We start from the raw sequence: 18,950 nt of genomic DNA on the forward strand, positions 1-18,950 counted from the left end.
GAAAAGTTATTATGCATTAATTCGTCAAATATATAGAGTCTGTATTTTTTTAAGCACTTATGTGATCATAAGTGGAGGATCTTTTCTGTATATTTATTAACCTTCCGTATTTGTTTATTTTTTATTTTTTTTACCCTTTTGTTCTGTTAATATTTTTATTGTGTTTTTTAAAGTAAATGTTACACCTAACATGGGGCTTAAACTCATGACCCTGAGATCAACCACATGCTGTATGGGGAGCCAGCCAGGCGCCCCAAGACTCGATATCTTTGGTGGTTGTACTAAGGCACATCCTGTGGACATGGATTTGGTCTTCAAGTGTCATGTACTCTAAAGTGACAAACAAAATTTTCAAAAAAACTACAAAATTTTCAAAAATAACTACTAATGATGAGTTTATAACGTCCCACACAAAAAGAAGGAATTCAGAAAAAAAAAAATAATGTTCCTCAGATAGTTTCAATACCACTTAGCATACACGACATGTGTTACCACTCGGGAGGCCATATCAGAACGGACAAAACCAACCTGCTCTTCCATAATTTACTGACCCCCATCTGGGAAGAGGTTTTGTGCGCTCTACTTCACGTGGCATGTCTTATAGTTGTCTGCACTGTGGACTAGCCCAGGCAACTTTTCTTTTCTTTTCTCTTTTTTTCTTCCAGGCAACTTTTCTATGTAGACAAGCAGATCCCCATTGTTCACATTAACCCACAGAGTTAAGGACGGTTCTACTCAGAATCTCCCAATCCTTTATAAACGAGTTTTTCAAAATGAGACACTTCAATCATATGTAAAAATAAATAATACGTGGTGGTTTCCCTTAAAAGATATGATTCTAGTACGACCAATAATATTATCAAAAACTGAACATGCCCTTTAAAATAACAGTCATCTTCAAGATGAATTTTTTTTCTAAATAGTTTTCATATAGTTTCTCAATAGCTAATAGGAAGAATATCTGTGGAAGGTATTGATAATATTAGCTCAATTTTTCTCATTCAGCTAACCAAATTTTTCATGCTAAATCATGGCAATCAAACCATATGTTAACATTATGGGACAGTCCTAAGCATTGCCGTGATTTCGAGCATATGAGCTTTATACTGGAAATATTTTAGAGTATTTCTTTGCTAACGGAGCCAGCAAGAAAAATGGGACTTGCGATACTCTACAAAGTTCACAGCTGAGCCACAGCACTGGATGAACCACTAGGTGGTCTTTTAAATGCTTCTTTCTACTGATTCAGACTCAGACCAGCCCTCAAGAGGTTCTTTATTAAACAGCACTGACTTTCTGTTCAAAGTATGGTTTGTTTGTTTTTTTTTCCCTTTTTCCGGACATCATTCCTTGCACCTCATCTCATTATATCCCAGTATAGAGTTTGCTAATTAAGTTCTCTCATAAAAATAATTTTATCGTTTTGTTTTCCCCACACTTTGTCCAAAGCTCAGTTAAACCGAAGGCCAGTTAAATCTGACCCACTCGCTTGTTCCCCAACACAACTTTCTCTTTTGTGTCTTCCAAGTTTAGACTCAAAATCTATTTCAGGTTTTGCGCTCCCTCATTATACAATAACACTTTTCTTTAAAGATTTGTTTGTGAAGTGCATTCGTTCATTCACCCACTTTTCCAATGTCAACAATGAATCAAATCTTTAAGGATATGGAGCACAGATTGTTTCTATTTCTTTATGAAAATGAATAAAACTGAACCAAAGAGTCAAAAACTGTGTTTTTCTATGTTTTCTTAATAGTTTAAGTTTTGTCTCTCTTTTTGAATGAAAATTGCATTAATTACAATTGCAGCTCATTTCTCTCATGATCAGGTTAGTTTTAACACTTTTCTATGTAATGCAACATTAAAATGCTTTTAAAGGAAGTTAATTTGTTGATTGTTTTCTTTCCTACAGGCCATGATACTGCAAATAATTTCAAAGATAGCCAAAATCATTTGAAGAAAATACATGCACGACAGACAGAAATTATAAAGAATACTCTTTATAACTAAATAAAATAATTGCTTATTTGAAGTGATGGAGGAAGAAAAGACTTATTTGGAGAGGAAAATCACTTCCCACACTATAGATTACAAAATTACTTATGCAAACGTTTTTATAGGGATCATCTACGAGGAAATGCCATCAATAGGACTGCATAAGGAATCTCTTAGATCAACCACGAATTTAATAATAATACTATAACAAAATAAATTAAATATCATATAAACCATTTTACCTTTGCATTATAGGGAATGTAATGTTTTGATAAAGCTTCAGGCGTATGCATCCATGTTTTGTCTGCAATGAAGAATACACAAGGTTAAATTAAATTACACGTTCTCGGGGTGTCATACTCATTCATTAACATAAGGAGTCTGATATGGGTGGGAGCATTTCTAAATCGTGATTCTTTTGCTAAATGGAGAAAGAGTAACTATTCAGATAGGAGAACAGCATAGCTGGAAAGTGCTTATAAGAGTCTTTCTTGGCATAAAAGTCTCTAGCTTTTCCTTTAAAAAGTATTCACATAATAAAATGATACTAAGGTTTTAAAGAGTATAAAAAAAACTCAGTGTACTACAATTATATCAGTTATGTAATTATGTGACACATTTCTTCTTTCCTTTTATACTCTCATGATTTACAGTTTTTTTTTTAATTCCCTGATCAATATATAAATCCTAAATCTTTAAAATATTCCTTAGATAGTATAAGAGAATATTAAAAATAAAAGTAACTAAAATAATAGAAGATACTGAAAGTAATTTATATTGCATATCATTAGAAAAATATTTTTCATTCATATTTGAATTTTATTTATACATTCTACACACCTTCCAAAATATTTTATGGAATGTATAAGTGGGGAAAAAACAAAAAACATTGAACTAATCAAACTTGACCATTTTTTGGAAATTCCATTTGTTTGTAGTAAACTTTCATAGTCTTCAGAAACTGTTGTCTCCTTTAGCAGAGTTTTGTGAATATTTTATTTCTCATGCAATTTAAAAGTTTAGAATCAATATAACCAACAGAATAGAATCAACGACACATTTTACCATGAATAGTAGTAAATAAATACGTACTGAAAGGAAACAGATTACTAACAAAGTATTTTCAACATTCAATTCAGAACATTTGAAAATGATGTGAACAGGAACTGGTTTGATATCATTAATACGTTCCCAAACTGGAAGAATGTAAGACAGAGAGAAAAAGGCTTCTATTTCTGGAATGTCAATTATTTTACACCATTTGGAAAATAATGCACTATTTTTATATTAAATATCTTTATGGGGTACAATGCAATATTCATAAGAATTTCCAAGACAAAAATGAGGGATCAATAAACATCCCAAGCTTATGGTGCATTTCAGGGCTATTTCTGGCTACTCGAGTGGATAAGTGCTAGTTGTACTTGGGGCCAGTGTTCTGAGAAGCAATACATTCTAAGCTGCAAAAAGCAATACTGACATATTGCTATTGACGTTGATGTGCGAAATTTTTATTTCCTGTAAGGATTTTTATTTTAATTACAGTTTTCTTCTTATGACTGCCACTGACGAGCGATATGATTAATTCAAGAACAATTTGTACGTAGATTTAGGGTATAGTCTTGCCCTTCCATATTGAAAGAAACAAATTGCAATGCTATACACCAGAACAATAAAAACATCAAAACAATAAAGACAAAGATCTGCCTCTAAGAAACCTAAAAAGAAAAAAAAAATCCAATTTATTTTTTTTAACCCCCATAACTCATTTCTTCTCATGTCTCCTCTTCCAAGATACACAACCCTGCTCGGAAGGTTCTAACATCTACCTCTGAATATGACGGTCCATCCCAACCCTGGGGCAGAGGGACAATTGCTTTCTCCTGTAAGATACTCTGAGTTGAAAGCTGATGATACTACGTCTGTTAGAGTCTTGTACCGCAGTGACCCAGAAAGATGGCAGGAGTATCCAGGGGGCACCGATGACAGATTAAGGTAATCACAGTCCTAAGTGAGCAGTGGATAAGCCGCAGAGCTACAATGACAAAATACCTACATTCACATCATGGAGCCAGGATGGCTTCACCACCCACCTCGAGGACGGCAGTTCGCTTACGAGACCCGAGGGATTTCCACAACGCCTCCCTACTGGCATCCTAATGTATACTTCGGCAGAAGAAAAAACTGACAGAATTAAACTATCTTGGTCCTATAGCTGTGCCCGACCTTGAGGACGGAGTATGGACGACGGTCCCTGGTCGCTACCTGTGCCCACAAACGCAATCAGATAATGGAACACGGATACTCTGGAACACGTCCTTTTCCTTGAAATTAAACTGCCGTCACTAACTCAAGAGCAAACAGTCATGTGAAGGGGAATGCCAGCATTTCAAAATATTGGGCAAGCGTTAAGCCATTCTGACGGCTGGGTCAACACATCCAAGTGTTCAAAATGCACTTAGATGAAGAGCTCATCAAGAACGACGCAGTCACGTCGTCATTACTGTATCGCCAGAGCTTAAAGCGTCTACTTTGAGTACATCAAGTTCAAAACGAGATACTGTTGGGTGAACAGATGCATATAAATGGGTCATAAAAAAGGGAAATAATATTGAAATACCGAATTGCATGTGCTGTTCACTCTGGTTATGTCTACTCATCAGCGTGTCAACTGACAGGTTAAAAAATAGGAAGTGTAGTAAGTTGAATTATTTAATCACATTTACTCACATTCAATATTTTCTGCTTTTCTACTAAACTATTCAGTTTTATCCTCCAGTTCCATCCACGTCGAAGCAAATGGTGGGTATTTGTCGTTTCTAACTGGAGGGGATTATGCTGAGTGAAATAAGTCAATCGGAGAAGGACAAACATTATATGGTCTCATTCATTTGGGGAATATAAAAAATAGTGAAAGGGAATAAAGGGGAAAGGAGAAAAAATGAGTGGGAAATATCAGAGAGGGAGACAGAACGTGAGAGACTCCTAACTCTGGGAAACGAGCTAGCAGTGGTGGAAGGGGAGGAGGGCGGGGGGTGGGGGTGACGGGGTGACGGGCGCTGAGGGGGACACTTGACGGGATGAGCACTGGGTGTTATTCTATATGTTGGCAAATTGAACACCAATAAGAAAATAAATTTATAAAAAAAATTCCACATATAAGTGAAATAAAAAAATAAAAATAAAAAAATAAACTATTCAGTTTTGACGTAATGAATAGAAGATAGGATTTTCAAAATTCAAAGATAAAGCTAACGTAAGAAAAGGAGCTACAGAACAAATACATTCATTAAAATGTAACCGTGGTTATGAGGTCAGGCTAATTTTTACAGATGTCTTCAAAATAGTCCAAATAAAGCAATTCTAATACGTGCAGTCTTATTTTTTTAGAATTTGTAGCATTAAAGTACTTGCAAAGAAAATCAGTGGGGTCACCAGCCAATTCAAAGACTATCAGACAAAACACTAATTGGAAGGGTTGATGAAAGGGGAAAAAATATATATATATATATATTATATATATATTATATATATATATATGTTTGAGTTTAAGATAAGTTTCAAGTTCTACCTTGAAATTAGAATAAAATATTGATCAATAATTTCCCCCTGAGGATATTTAATCATTAGATTTGGGGGGAAGAAAAGAAATCACAAGAAATTTTTTTAAAGAGAAGGAGGCAAAGCAGAACAAGTGCTTCTGTTTCCTGATTCTCTAACCTTCCTGTTTCGAACCTTCCCCGTGGCCGCACTCCCGCCGTCATCTAAATAACCATCTAATTGCTGGTTACTTGGGATTTCTCAGTGAAAAAGTCCGACATCCTCTTCAACTAAAGGGAAATTAGAAATTGGGAGTTTTAACTTTAAAACCATGGGAATTGTAAGCAAATGGAAAGAGTCTAGACGTGTTTATTAGGGGCACCTGGGGGCTCAGGGGTTGAGCATCTGCCTTCGGCCCAGGGTGTGACCCTGGGTCCCGGGATCGAGTCCCACATCGGGCTCCCTGCAAGGAGCCTGCTTCTCCCTCTGCCTGTGTCTCTGCCTCTCTCTGTGGGTCTCTCATGAATGAATAAATAAAATAAAATTAAAATGAGTGTTTAAAAAAAAATAAGACGGTGGAGTGTCTGGGTGGCTCAGCCAGCTGAGCGACCAACTCTTGTTTCGGCCCAGGTCCTGACCTCAGGGTCACCAGACTGAGCCCTGCGTCGGGCTCCGCGCTCAGTGTGGGGTTGGCCTGTCCCTCTCCCTCTGCTCCTCTCTCAAATAAATCAATAACATCTTTAAAAAACATAAAAATAATATGATTAAAGTGATGAGTCGTTGATGTAAGACTTTTATCACTTCGTTAAAAATACTTCCACGTTAAAAAAAAAAAAAAAAAGAAATACTTCCACGTATCAGAGAATCACTTCTGGATTCTTTTCCTACTAGTAAAGGAGATTTTTCAAAGAAACATTATGTCCACTCCACGTTCAGTAGGTGTTTTAAATCTGAACCAAGCTATAGATGACAATAAATGCCATTTTTGCATTCCCCTTATTCAGAAAAAAAAAAAAAAAAAACCTAAAATAATAGAGTGCTAGTTTCCAGGAGCTGCCAGGAGCCTGACAGTCCACATTAGGGCCACCCGTCGCCCCACAGCCGAGCGTGCGCGGGTGTCTCACTCCGTAACAAGAACGTCTGAGCTTTGGGGAATCCCGCTGCGTGTCTGCTCGGCTTTGTGGGGATCGTGTCCCGCTTACATGGACGCCCCTGTAGTTACCCCGACTGGACCTTTCCTGAAGTCAGCCCCGTGATGGCAGCTCGGCAGGTGCACAGTGGGGAGGCCCCAAGGCCCCAAGGCCCGAAGCCGCCCCCCACCCCCAGCCTGTCTGCTGAGTCCTCAGGGTCCACACAGCGCGTCGGGCTTCGTGGAACCAACACAGCAGACGACCTTGTGGCCCTGGACTGTCCGTTATACGGACACGAGGAGGCAACGGGGGCCTCTGATCATCACGCGTGGACCCACATCCTCCCTGCCCAGCACGAAGGGGCGTCCCCCAAATATCAGGGGTGTATGAACGAGAACGGACGTGCAGGTCTCAGACCCACGCCTGTCAGCCTCCGGCGTGATCGCAGCGTGGGATGCAGCCCGGCTTCTGTGCCCCGTGGTCCCTGCTGCCGCTCGCTCTGAACCCAAAGAGCTTTGCTCACCCCCTTCGCTGACGGCACATCACACAGGACAAGCCCTGGCTCCCTCACCAAGCAACCGCTCCCAAACACACACGCACTGAAGCACGTAAATCTACCAGAGGCCTCCATCTGTGCTGAGCGTACCCCGAAATACCTGCTGAATGCCACGTCTCATTGCTCCTTAAAAATAAATAAATAAATAAATAAATAAATAAATAAATAAATAAATAAATAAAAATAAAAAATAAATTAAAAAAAAAAAAAGGTCATTTAACCAGCGGTGTCTTCTATTCGTATGCGGGCCTACTTGGATGCCTTTCCCATCGCTTTATTTACTTATTTATTTATTTTTTGGCATTTTACGCCACAGAGTAAAATGATCCAGGAAACGTAGCATCATCAACGTATCCCGAAACACGCGCATCAAACGGCTGCCGTCCCGTTAGGGTGACAACCAAAGGTCAAGCAGCAGGTGCGCGGGCGTGGGTCGCTGTATCCGGACTTCATCCCTGAGCCACAAGGTTTCACAAGAGGAAAGGCTGATTCCCCGGCTCCGCCTGATTTTCAGCGGCGCGGACTGACCCTCGGGTCCTTAAGCAGGTGCACTTACCTTTCTTCCTGCTGAAAGCACGGTTCATGATGACCAGCCACGCAGGCGTCCGGTTCAGTCACACTTTATGTCCTAAAAGGAATAACAACGTGCCAAAGCGTCAGTAAAGACATTTGGGCCCACCTCCTTCATGCACATGCATTTTAATCGCAAAGTCTTTTGAATTTATTTTTTTTCAATATTTATAAAGAATATTCTGAAATGCCCTAAGAGACTCTGGGTAAGAACACACGGGGGAACTCGAGACTCCGGCAGCACAGCGGGCAAGAACAATGCCTCAAAGAAATTTTCCACAAAGTTCATCGATCTTCTTGTCTCCCTCCTCCATACGTGCATTGTTCACTACATTTATCCGCAAATTTCGGGAGAAAGAGGAGGGACCCCCTTAGCTGACGGCTAAGGGATGCGGCACACCTTGGGGTCACTGTCAGCAGAGGTCTGTGACCCCGACGGTGGCCGTGTGCGTCCCCAGGAGGCACCGGGCCCGGGGCTGGGGAGCCGCTGGCCCGCCCGCTGGAGCCCACGCGAGCCCGGAGCTCGGGGTTGGCCTCGGGGCCGTTTGTCCCTCGTCCTGGCGAACGATGCACGCTCCCAGCACAGCCACCGCCATCCAGGCCTCCTGGGCTCCGTGCCAAAGCCTTGCCGCCTGCGTCCGCGGCCTCCCCCGGGGAAGCTGTCAAAGGGCCGCCGGCCACGTGCCTGGTGCTCCCCGCCACGTGCCAGGCTGACGCTCCTCCAGATCTTGAAGTACCATGTCTCTTTGGTCTAACGATTCCTTTTCCTGAAATCATTTTTTTCTTCTCACATTTTACTAGAATCAGTAGGAAGGAACCGAGCCCCTCTTCCGACACGCTGCTTCGAGATGTTCTCCACCGAGCGTCCGACGTCCTTCGCTGCGGTTCCGCTGTCCACGAACCGCTGGGACACAAGCACCACGCTGCCCGCTGTCCTCCTCCGAGTGGCCACGCAGCCAGCCCGCCACCACGCTGCGTTCTCCATCATTTACGGGTCCTCCAGAAGCCGCCCGCCTCTCCCTCCGAGCCGGCGCCTGAGCGGCCTGGAGCAGCCCGCCCAGCCGTCCGTGCCCCTGTGACCCGCACCCCAAGACGCCGCCAGCTTCCACCCGCTGCCCAGCGCCTGGGTCGCCTCCACATTTTTGGGTTCTGGCTGCTGCGGGCCCCGGCTTCTTGGTATCAGCCTCCGTGTGGCTCAGCGTGGCCCGCGTAGGGACGCCGTGACCGCATGACCGGGGCGAGGGGCTGCTGAGGGCCCTGCTCCGGCCTCCAGGGCACGACTCTGGCCGTGTCCTCACATGGCAGAGAGAGGAGGCTCTTATTTTTCCTCTTTTTATAAAGACACGGCCTCCCCCGGATGACCTCATCTAAACCTCATTACCTTACAAAGGCCCAGCTCAAAACGCCACTTTGGGGGATTTCAACGTGTGAACTTCCGGGCTCTATCAACCGTCAGACCGTAACACTCTCCATAAATCTACAGCAATAAGACCCAGCAGAGAGATCGATCTTTATCATAAAGTCATTTTTACAATGAAATTACTGGGATCTCTGTTCCGGCATTTCTACTCCCAATGAAACCAGTTAACGGAATTATGAAATATTATTACTAGGTATTGTTTTGTGCACTTACATAAGGACACAGTAATATCAGGCTCTTACTGACCTCATACTTTACTCACCTGCTCACGATACGCCATTAATAATGGCAGGTAGAGAATATATTTTAAAAATTAAAACACCAGAGTGAAAAAATAAATAAATAAATAAATAAATAAATAAATAAATAAATAAATAAGCAAAAAAAATCCCAAAACACCAGAGTGGTGGTGACGGCGTGACGGGCACTGAGGGGGGCACTTGATGGGATGGGCACTGGGTGTTATTCTAGATGTTGGCAAATTGAACACCATAAAAAATAAATTTACAAAAAAAATAAAAAATAAAATAAAATATAATATAATAAAAGGGGCTTTTAAATATAAAAAAAAAAATAAAACACCAAAGCGATCATGTCATTTATACTAATGATATAATATGGCTTCTTTTCTGTGATACAGAAAATACTATTCTGGAAGTAATGATTGAAATGACTTTATTTATTACAAATAATTAACTTATTCATTCAGAAACCCCTTATCAATCATGAGGGCCAGTCACTCTGCAAGGTAAACAAGGGAGTACAATTCGGACGAAATATACGCTGTCTTCTCCCAAAAGCTGCTTTTCACCTAGAACCTAAGAGAGATGGTTATTGATTGGTTGTATCCTGGAGGAAGAAGCGAAGATAAAAAAAAACTAGCAGAAAAGAAGCAAAACCAAAAAAATAAAGAAATAAAAAAATAATTAAAAAAAAGAAAAGAAACAAAACGCATCTGAACATGATGTACAATTTACCTGGAAAAATAAAATTACCATGAAATCTATTAATCAGCAGCTCAAATGCAGGAGTTCTCAGGTGGACACTTCCAACAGTAGCAGGTTGTGAAATATAAGGATGGAGTTTAACACCCTGAAATCTTAAATTTCATAAAATTGGGTGTATTTTATTTTTTTTAATTTATTTTTTTAAATTGGGTGTATTTTAAATAAAGAATATAATATAAACTCTTCCGGGGCATATAGACAGAAAGAAAATAAATAAATAAAACAACCCTGACATGATCATATAAAGGCCAGGAGGCCAGATAGGGAGGGTATGAAATGTGGCTACAATCCTATGGCTCTAAAACAGCAGGAGCAAAAAAATAAAAATAAAAATAATAAAAATAATAAAAATAAAAATAAATAAAAAAATAAAAAATAAAATAAAACAAAATAAAACAGCAGGAGCATTTTCACCTGCTCACAATACACGTAGATACAAATTTCAGGAGATATCAGATAAGCCGTTCTTATCATATAAATAAACACCAAAATTCCACCTTCCAAACAATTGTTTTTAGCATATGTATTTGATCCTTTGACATTTTACTCTTTCTTTGCAAAACAGATCTTAACGACCCCCCTCCCCCCTCCCCGCCTAGAAAATAAGCAGATGCTGGTTTTGCTCGCTATCCCCAGCTCAGACTGTAGCGCTAAGGCTAAATTAGCATCGATATACCATTTAATGTATTAATAACGTATGTTTTAATGTACTTTAGAGCTGAGGTAGTAAGATCTATATTGGTACCAACTTACTACGTGTGAAGTTTAAGAAATCTAAGTTCTGAATAAACTTTATTTCAATTTACGGTATTACATAAATCTTTCTTTTCAAACAAACTTTTGATAAACATTGTTTCGGTGGCCTCTTATACATGGATGCATAATTTCCTTATCGGTAAAAAAAATTATCTCTAAAAAAAAAATTTATCTCTAAATCCTAGCTACGTAATATACAGAGAGAATAATAAATGTCTTTTACTGATTTTTTTTCCATAAAATTGCATTCCAGAGTAAAAATTATATGAGGTCTAAAGTATGACTACTTGGGTTTTCTATTTTTTTTTTTAAGAGTATACCAAAGGCTGAAACAATTTGTGGGGCCATCAGTTCCGTGTGAGATTCCTCATTTAACTTTACTCTTCGAGGCTGACCCCTGAAGCGTGTGTCCCCGCGTGTGTCTGTCCGTGCTCTCCTGGTTTGACATGCCTGAGTGCTCCGGGGTTGACAGTGCTGCGTGGTGTGCTCTCAGCGCTCACACAGATTCCGTCCCTATCACCGCTCGGCCAAACTTCAGAAGCCCTCCCATATTACACAGAGCCCTGCAGGTCTGTGCAGACAATTCTACTCCTCTTTTTTCCCTTTGAGATGTTATGTATTTACTTGACAGGGAGCGAGCGCAAGCAGGGGGAGCAGGTGCGGGGCCTGGACCCCAGGGCCCCGGGGTCACGACCTGAGCCAAAGACAGACGCTCAACTGCGGAGCCACCCGGGCGTCCCAGGCCGAAGTCTTTTTTAAAAAAGTCTGGGGCCAACGATCATCTCTTTTAAGTGAATACAGTATAGACCCAGGTTTGAAGGCCGGCCACTGAGGTAAATCCACGGATATTCACACACCACTGGTTCAGGGGAAGTCGAGAGCGGCTTCTTAACGAACGGCAGTTTCCTGCTTTGCAACCCGCTGCCCAGGCTCTTCTTAAATAAATAAATAACATTGTTATGACTAAAGAAACTATATGTGGTGTAATACCGAGGCCCATAAAACGGCCACTTCTGAATTTCATTTTACCCTTATGAGTATATTTAAAATTGAATTTTCCTGGGAATTCTTTTAAGGTTAAAATTTTAAAGAACTTGGAAATTGATTAAAACATAATTCATAAAAAAAAAAAAAAAAAAAAAAAAAAAAAAAAAAAAAAAAAAAAAAACATAATTCATATTAAATGAATCCTAAATCGGTAAGATCCTGTTGTTCATTATTTTAGATTATTTCTGATCTCACGATGGAGTCTAATCACGCGGCTTAGTTCTAGGAAGGGAAATCAGGTAAAGTCAAAAAACAACAAACAACCACAGTTGCTTCTCCTGTAAATGTGTTTTTTTAATTCTCACTTCGTGGACTTATCAAAAACACGTAATTCAAGGAGGTAATCTTGAGGGATGCCTGGGGGGCTCAGCGGTGGAGCGTCTGCCTTTGGCTCAGGTCATGACCCCGGGGTCCCGGGATCGAGTCCCATATCGGGCTCCCTGCATGAAGCCTGCTTCTCCCTCTGCCTGCGTCTCTGTCTCTCTCTCTGTGACTCTCATGAATAGATAAATAAAATATTTTTAAAAAAAGAAGAAGAAGGTAACCATAAGGGAACATCAGGCAATTTTAGTGCCCCAGTAGCTGCTCAGAGTTGCTGAGTCCTCTAGAGTGGCTGAGTCCTGGAACTTCATTGCTTCCAATAGTTCGTGTAGCTTCCAAAATCCTACTCAGAGCACTCAGCTCATTTTTGGCTCTTCTTGATCTAATTAGTATCTATTGTAAAGGTTCTCTGTTTAAATCTCCAAATTAAAAAAATAATAATAAATAAATAAATAAATCTCCAAATTTTAAGGCACCTTACAATATTCTTCTTCATTGTATTTTGTGGCCATAATCTGCAAAGACTCGGCGTCTGTGTGTCAATACTACCTAAGGGTAGGCAGGAAAACTGACCGGTACACTAACTGAGATCCACATCACTAGGAGGAGGGACCACACGATGTGCTAAAGAGCACTTTAATATATTAATATTTATATATTAATAATTTACTAAGAAATAGCAACATGAATGTTCTCTGAAGTTTCTTGACGCGGGATATAGATGCTTATCATTATTTTTTCCTTATTTTATGAGACTGACCCATGTCTCATACTCTCATTAAACATCCTTTGTTCTTCCAATAGATACACGATGAGAGCACTTTGGTGACAAGCGTCAGAGAAGCGAAGGAAAAGGGGAAATAAATAGGACTCGGTCGCTGCCTTCAAGGTGCTTACGTCTTGGAGAGATGGGGATAACGGGCGCGGGCTCGGCAGGTAGGGAGCAGTCCGTCAAAGAGGCAGATGCACTGAGAGCTAGAGGGTGAAGCACAGATGACCGAGTCGTTCAAGGTGATGATCTCAGGGAGGCCGTGGGCAGGCGTCTCCCAGGTGAGCAAAGGTCGAAGGTGAGACAGGAAAGGAGGTTTGGGCAGAACAGGTACGCGGAGCTCGGCTGGGCACAGGGCTCCCTGCCAGGCGCTGCGGGCCTCAGAGCGGCACTGGCCCTCCTGCGCTTCTCGGGGAGACTTCGGCCAGGAGCCGGGAAGGCCAAGGGCACGTCCGGGCACCCTGCAACGCGGCCAGCCCTTCACGGCGGTCTACGTGCAAGAAAACCCTAATGTATAAGGTCCCGCATACGGGTCCGCGGAGCAGAATGAAATCTGAGTTTCCTCTGATGCCGGGAGTGAAGTCAAAAGAAGGGCTACAATCGTCAAAGAGATGGGCACATCCAACCTACGCCTTCTGGGCACAGAAGCTACCAAGTTCCAACCGCTGGGGTCCTGATAGTACTTTGTGCTGTAAGGGGACAAGCACATGCGACAGGCACCTGCCGGCGCCGGGCCCTCTGCCGTGCAGGGAGCATCGGCAATGACGGCCTCGTTACAGGTTGGCCCCGCTGCAGAGACCTTCTGCACGTGGGGCGGGGGTGGCGTCAGCACCCAGCCTCTGCGATCAGGGCCTCCCCGGGCGCTTCCAAGGTCAAAGGACAGCCCCGCGGCCCCGGTGGCCCCGTGCCCCCACACGGTCAGGGCCCGCGCCCCGCACCCCCGGCAGGCGTCGAGCTCGGCTTGGAGAGTTAGAGCCTGAGAGGGTCCCCTACACCCTCCTTCAGGGATCGATCAAGTCTCTCTCTCCCCGGGTTTCTTCATCACCTTCTGTCCCTCAGGGGAGCTCGGCTGCTCTCTGCGGGGCGCGGTCATCATCTGAGGAGACGGTGCCAGCAGAAGCATCTTTTCAGACCCCCAAAGCTCCGCATCGTGAAGCAGACGTGGGAGCGACACACCTGCCGTCCTGCGTGGAGACGGACCGCGTCCCGGGGTCAGCTCCCCTTGGAAGATCAGACTTTGAAGTGAATGCGGAAGTCCTGCTCAATTTTTCTCCATTTTTTTTTTAAAGTCACGACAAGACTTTCTTTCTCCTTATTTTGGTTCTACACGTAAGACCGCGTCCTTGCAGAGCCGCCGCTGTGGCCACCGGGCCGCGCACCCTCGTGCCGCTGCCCCAACCACCCGGGACCGTGAGCGGGGCCAGGTGCTGAGGTGACATTATCCTTGGCCAACCCATCCGAGGGCCTTTGAAAGACGAGAATAAAGCGGCTTGACTGCTCAACCAATGCTCTCAGAGGCTGACACTCCAGGCTTCATGGCCTTAGGACTAGAACTTGCAAGTGCCTCTCTCTGTGTGTCTCTCATAAATAAATAAATAAAATCTTAAAAAAAAAAAAAAAAGAAAACTAACTAAAAGACTAGAATTTGCAAGATGGACACTGAAGAATCAGCTGATCTCCCTAGAATTTGCAAGATGGACACTGAAGAGTCAGCTGATCTCTGAAAACAAAGCAACAATGTAAAAATTTTTAGTTCTGGTTGAAACTGTTTACCTCTTATTAGGGTTTCACTTTGTTGAAAAGAAACAGGCTCCAAATGGAGTCACTTCTGCTAAAGCCCAACCAAGACTTAATACCTCAACTAATTTGCAATTTTGGCCTCTCCCAGGAGTGGAATTTTAAGGCGATCCGCCTGGAATTTCCTGATCAGCATTAGTGAGGTCGTCCGCCTGGTGGGACCCCTGGCCCTCCCGGGGTTGGTGACCTGCCAGAAACAATGCTTTCTTCTGGGTTGCTGCAGAGCCCCTGTCCGGCGCCCCACTCGGGCCCACACGTCCCCCCTTCCCACGGCTCCGCAGAGCTCCCTTCCCTGGCTGCGGGGAGGGCCCGGCTCGCCAGCCTGCTTCATCTTAACATCTACCCCATAAGAGTTCTTCTTTTAACCACCTGAAAGGATCTCTCTATCTCTCTTTTTTTTTTTTTTTTTTCATTTTAGTCTTTTGCTTTGACGTCAGCGGTTTTGGGGTGGGTGTTTTTACAGTGAGCACAGTCTCTGTCTTTACCTTCTCACAAACAGTAATTATAAATGTGCCCGGACTCCCTGTTTTCATCATACTATAGGGTTTGGTTTGAAGGAAGTGTTGTAAGAAAGAGCAAAAAAAAAAAAAACGTCAGAGCCAGACACCATTTCTTTTGCTGGCTTTTCAAGCCGTCCTCACAAGAAGCCTGGAATGTTCTCCCTTGGTATGGGGAGTGTCTCGCGTGCCAGGGGGCTCCGGGACAGAGCTGGTGGACAGGAAATCTGGTCCTTGAAAACACAGCTTCTGAATATTTACCCTGGGAAACCAGCTTTCCTTACGGGGGAGCCCGGGCTGGATCCCGCCCCCAGTGCTGCTGGGCCACAGCTAAAAATAGCCCCAAGCCCGTCACCGGCACGGGCACCACAACCACGCAGGGCCTACTCTCAGATCCCGCCCTCCCTGTGGGTGTCCTCCAGCCTCGCCAGGCCAAGCCGCCCTCCAGAGGCCGCTTTATCTTCACCACCATCCTGACCGGGTTGACCTTTGCTCAGGCCCGTGATCTCAGAAAACAACAAAGGTCAAGGAAATCCCCCACCCCTCAGTGTTTTGGAAAAGGGCTCAGGGCAGAGACCCACCCTTCCCCAGTTGATGTAGATAAGATCCAGGGCTCTCCCCACGTTTACTCATGACAAGGCCAGGCAAACACCCTCCAAATTCCCATTCTTTGCTTCATGAAGGATTAGCTGAACTGTTTGTGGCACCGCTCCGACCCGTCTGGACAAAATCTCCGCTACTCGATTAGGGCCTCGTATCTTTAGCAAAACCCGTCTCTTTCCTCCAGGATCCTTAACTTTGACCTGCCCTGAGTTTACCAGATGCAGCCTTTCCTTCATAATCTTTCCTAAAACTTGGCTGACCCCAGGGTAAAGCTTCTCTGGTCACCGCCCCTAATCACAACCCCCCACTCATCTTTGTTTACTCTTCCCCATAAAAGAAAAGCCCTTTTTGGCCTCACCTTTGAGATGCCTCCAGATGCAAGGTTGCCAAACTCTCCCCATTACAACCTCCCTCCCTCCCCTGATTGCAGTAATCTTTTCAAACAAGCTCTCCTTACATAAGCCCAGATTTGCTTTTTATTTGACGCCCCATTTGATCAGATTAGAGAGATTTCTGGCAACTAACCTCAACCTAGTTCCCTGAACTAATTGAACTAATTTGAAAATTTTCCCTTTCAATATATCTACTCAGATGGAGCTAGAGCTCTCATTCTCTTGCACTAATGAATGCTCTCATGTCAGCATAAAATGAATGGCAAGAATGTCCTAGAAAAGTAAATGAATCTGAGTTTTAAGAATTTTATCCTTGCATCCATACGTAGCATCTAGTTAGTTAGTTATCTAGCAGCAGATACGTATAGTATCTGCTGACTTACAAAGCAAATTAACAAGCTCGGTCTTCTAAGACAATTTATATCCTATTCTAATACAAACTCGTCTTAGCTCCCAAAATCTTGTTCAACTGTACAACAATATAAAAAACCTTAAAGATATTTTCAGAATCAGGAAACTCTCTAAAGTTGCTCAGTAATCGATGAACAAAACCGTACTCTTATCTTGCTACACATACTGTACACAATTACAATAAATCGTACAAATGAAGGCCATGCACCTTTTCATCAAAGAAAACATTATAAACAAGCCAATAATGATAAAGGCCGTGATGATTTTCCGACATAGGAAATATTTCTTTTGTTGGACAGGAAAACGTCTATTGAAACAACGTTATGGGTTGAAACAATATAAATTAATGAACAATTTGATAAAGTCACGCATATTTTCAGACAAAAGTTCCGCCGAACTCAAGTAAACACAGTAACTGTACCAATGCCAAAAATAAAGAAAAAATTTACTCCAATACAGAACAGGCAATATTCTTTGGGTTAAATTTGTCAAAGCAACAAAAGTCTAAGAATAGAAGGGAATGAAGATAGTATTTGGATGAGGACAGGGGAAGAAATATCTGTAAATGAGAAAAGAGTAAGAAATCAGTGCTCGGGGAACCGGAAGGAAAACATCAGTCTCGTCCTTGTGCTTCTTACTCAACTACAGGTCCCAACACTTAGAACCAAGAGTCACCAAGGCCACTCAGCTCGGACTCTAAGACACACTGTGCTGCTTTCTTGGCGCACTTTCTGAAGGCCCTGAGGGAGATACTTTGCCGAGACCGGAACATTCCAACCAACAAACCAGAAAAGCCTCGATAGCAATGGGGGGCCCAGGGCACAACACCCCACTGCCTGTCCTGCCTCACGAAGGGCTGAGCGACACGGATGCCCGTGCTCCTTGCCGGTGCTCACCTGCCAACCACCCCCTGTAAAACAGCAGGTGTCCACCGTTGGGGGGGACACCAGTTGAGGCTCCCCGCTGCTGCCTTCTGAAGTCGATTTCTCCCTTTCTCCTCTCCAAACCCTCATTTCCTGCGTTATTGGCCCCTCTTCTGACGAGTTTGTCCCCGTCTGTTCAGCCAGGAGTCCCATGTCTGATGGGCCCAGGTGGCTGGGTGCCCTGGGCTGGAGCACTGGCCACAGCCGTGCACCAGGGGTTACGGACCCACTTTCCAAGTTAGCAGCTATGACAGATCAGTGGGTAATGGGGCCACAGTATAGGGCTAAGACTTTAAAAAACCCACAGTAAATGCGACTGAATGACAGAATGGTATGACCCGGAGATGAATTACTGAATTTGAAGATCAAATGGGGAAACTCTCCGAGGTGGCTACAAAACAAAGATACGTCAAAGAATTACTAAGAGGATAAAGGGTAGAAATAAAAGTGCCAAAATCTGGACACGGACATAGAGACGAAGAGAGAGGTCGGGCCAGACGTAAAAACAATTATGAAGAGAATGTTCACGAGTTAAAATAAATTATGAAAAGTGTTAAATTGAAAGTCTCAGATGCAGGCACATTATGCTAAATTTAAGAATATTAAATGCACAATGAAAATATATGACACTTCCAGGCAGAAAAGGATGGCCTATATGGCAACAAGAACCAAATCGATAATAAAACTCAAAATAGTAACACAGTATGCAAAAAACACGTAAGCAATATTCTCAAGGTGCTCTAAAAGAAAAGAATTTTGAACCACGAACGTCACATGGAGTAACCACAGTATAATGTGAGAGAGTAATAAAGACGCACAGTGCTGGGGGCCCTTGGCTGGCTTGGTCCATAAAGCACGCGACTCCATCTCAGGGTTGTGAGTTCGAGCCTCATGGTGGGTGTGGATGTTACTTAAAAAAATAAAATGTCAAAGACATACAATGCCTCAGAATTTTTACTACTGAAAAAGTACTTTTACTTTATTATACTGAAAAAAAAAATCCTGAAGGTAATCTGGGTAGGATTAAAATAGGAGAGAGAAATCCAGTTTCTTTTGTAAAAGAGAGAAGCTCTATAGCATTACCATAAATTTTACTACGGTATTTTATCGTAAAAACAATAATAGCTAATGTAGGACTAAAAAAGAAAAAAAGAAAAAATAGATGTATAGAAAGATACATGGATATATAAGCATAAAGAAAGAGTCAGACACACAC

The 18,950-nt window shown here is 42.8% G+C and overlaps 1 protein-coding gene across 12 annotated transcripts in view; it reads right to left on the minus strand.

The window, feature by feature from the left end:
* GULP1 (GULP PTB domain containing engulfment adaptor 1) overlaps positions 1-18,950 on the minus strand; it is a 218,053-nt gene that overhangs the window by 81,336 nt on the left and 117,767 nt on the right. For all 12 annotated transcript variants that reach the window (XM_077883531.1, XM_077883526.1, XM_077883523.1 and 9 more), the window contains exons 3-4: positions 7,778-7,849; positions 2,238-2,299 (exon numbers count right to left, since the gene is read on the minus strand). In XM_077883531.1, coding sequence (XP_077739657.1) covers positions 2,238-2,299; positions 7,778-7,805 — 90 coding nt within the window. In that variant the 5' untranslated portion in view covers positions 7,806-7,849. The remainder of the gene's footprint in view (positions 1-2,237; positions 2,300-7,777; positions 7,850-18,950) is intronic.

This window comes from Canis aureus, chromosome 34 (genome assembly GCF_053574225.1).
Source record: "Canis aureus isolate CA01 chromosome 34, VMU_Caureus_v.1.0, whole genome shotgun sequence".
Taxonomy (NCBI): Eukaryota; Metazoa; Chordata; class Mammalia; order Carnivora; family Canidae; genus Canis; species Canis aureus.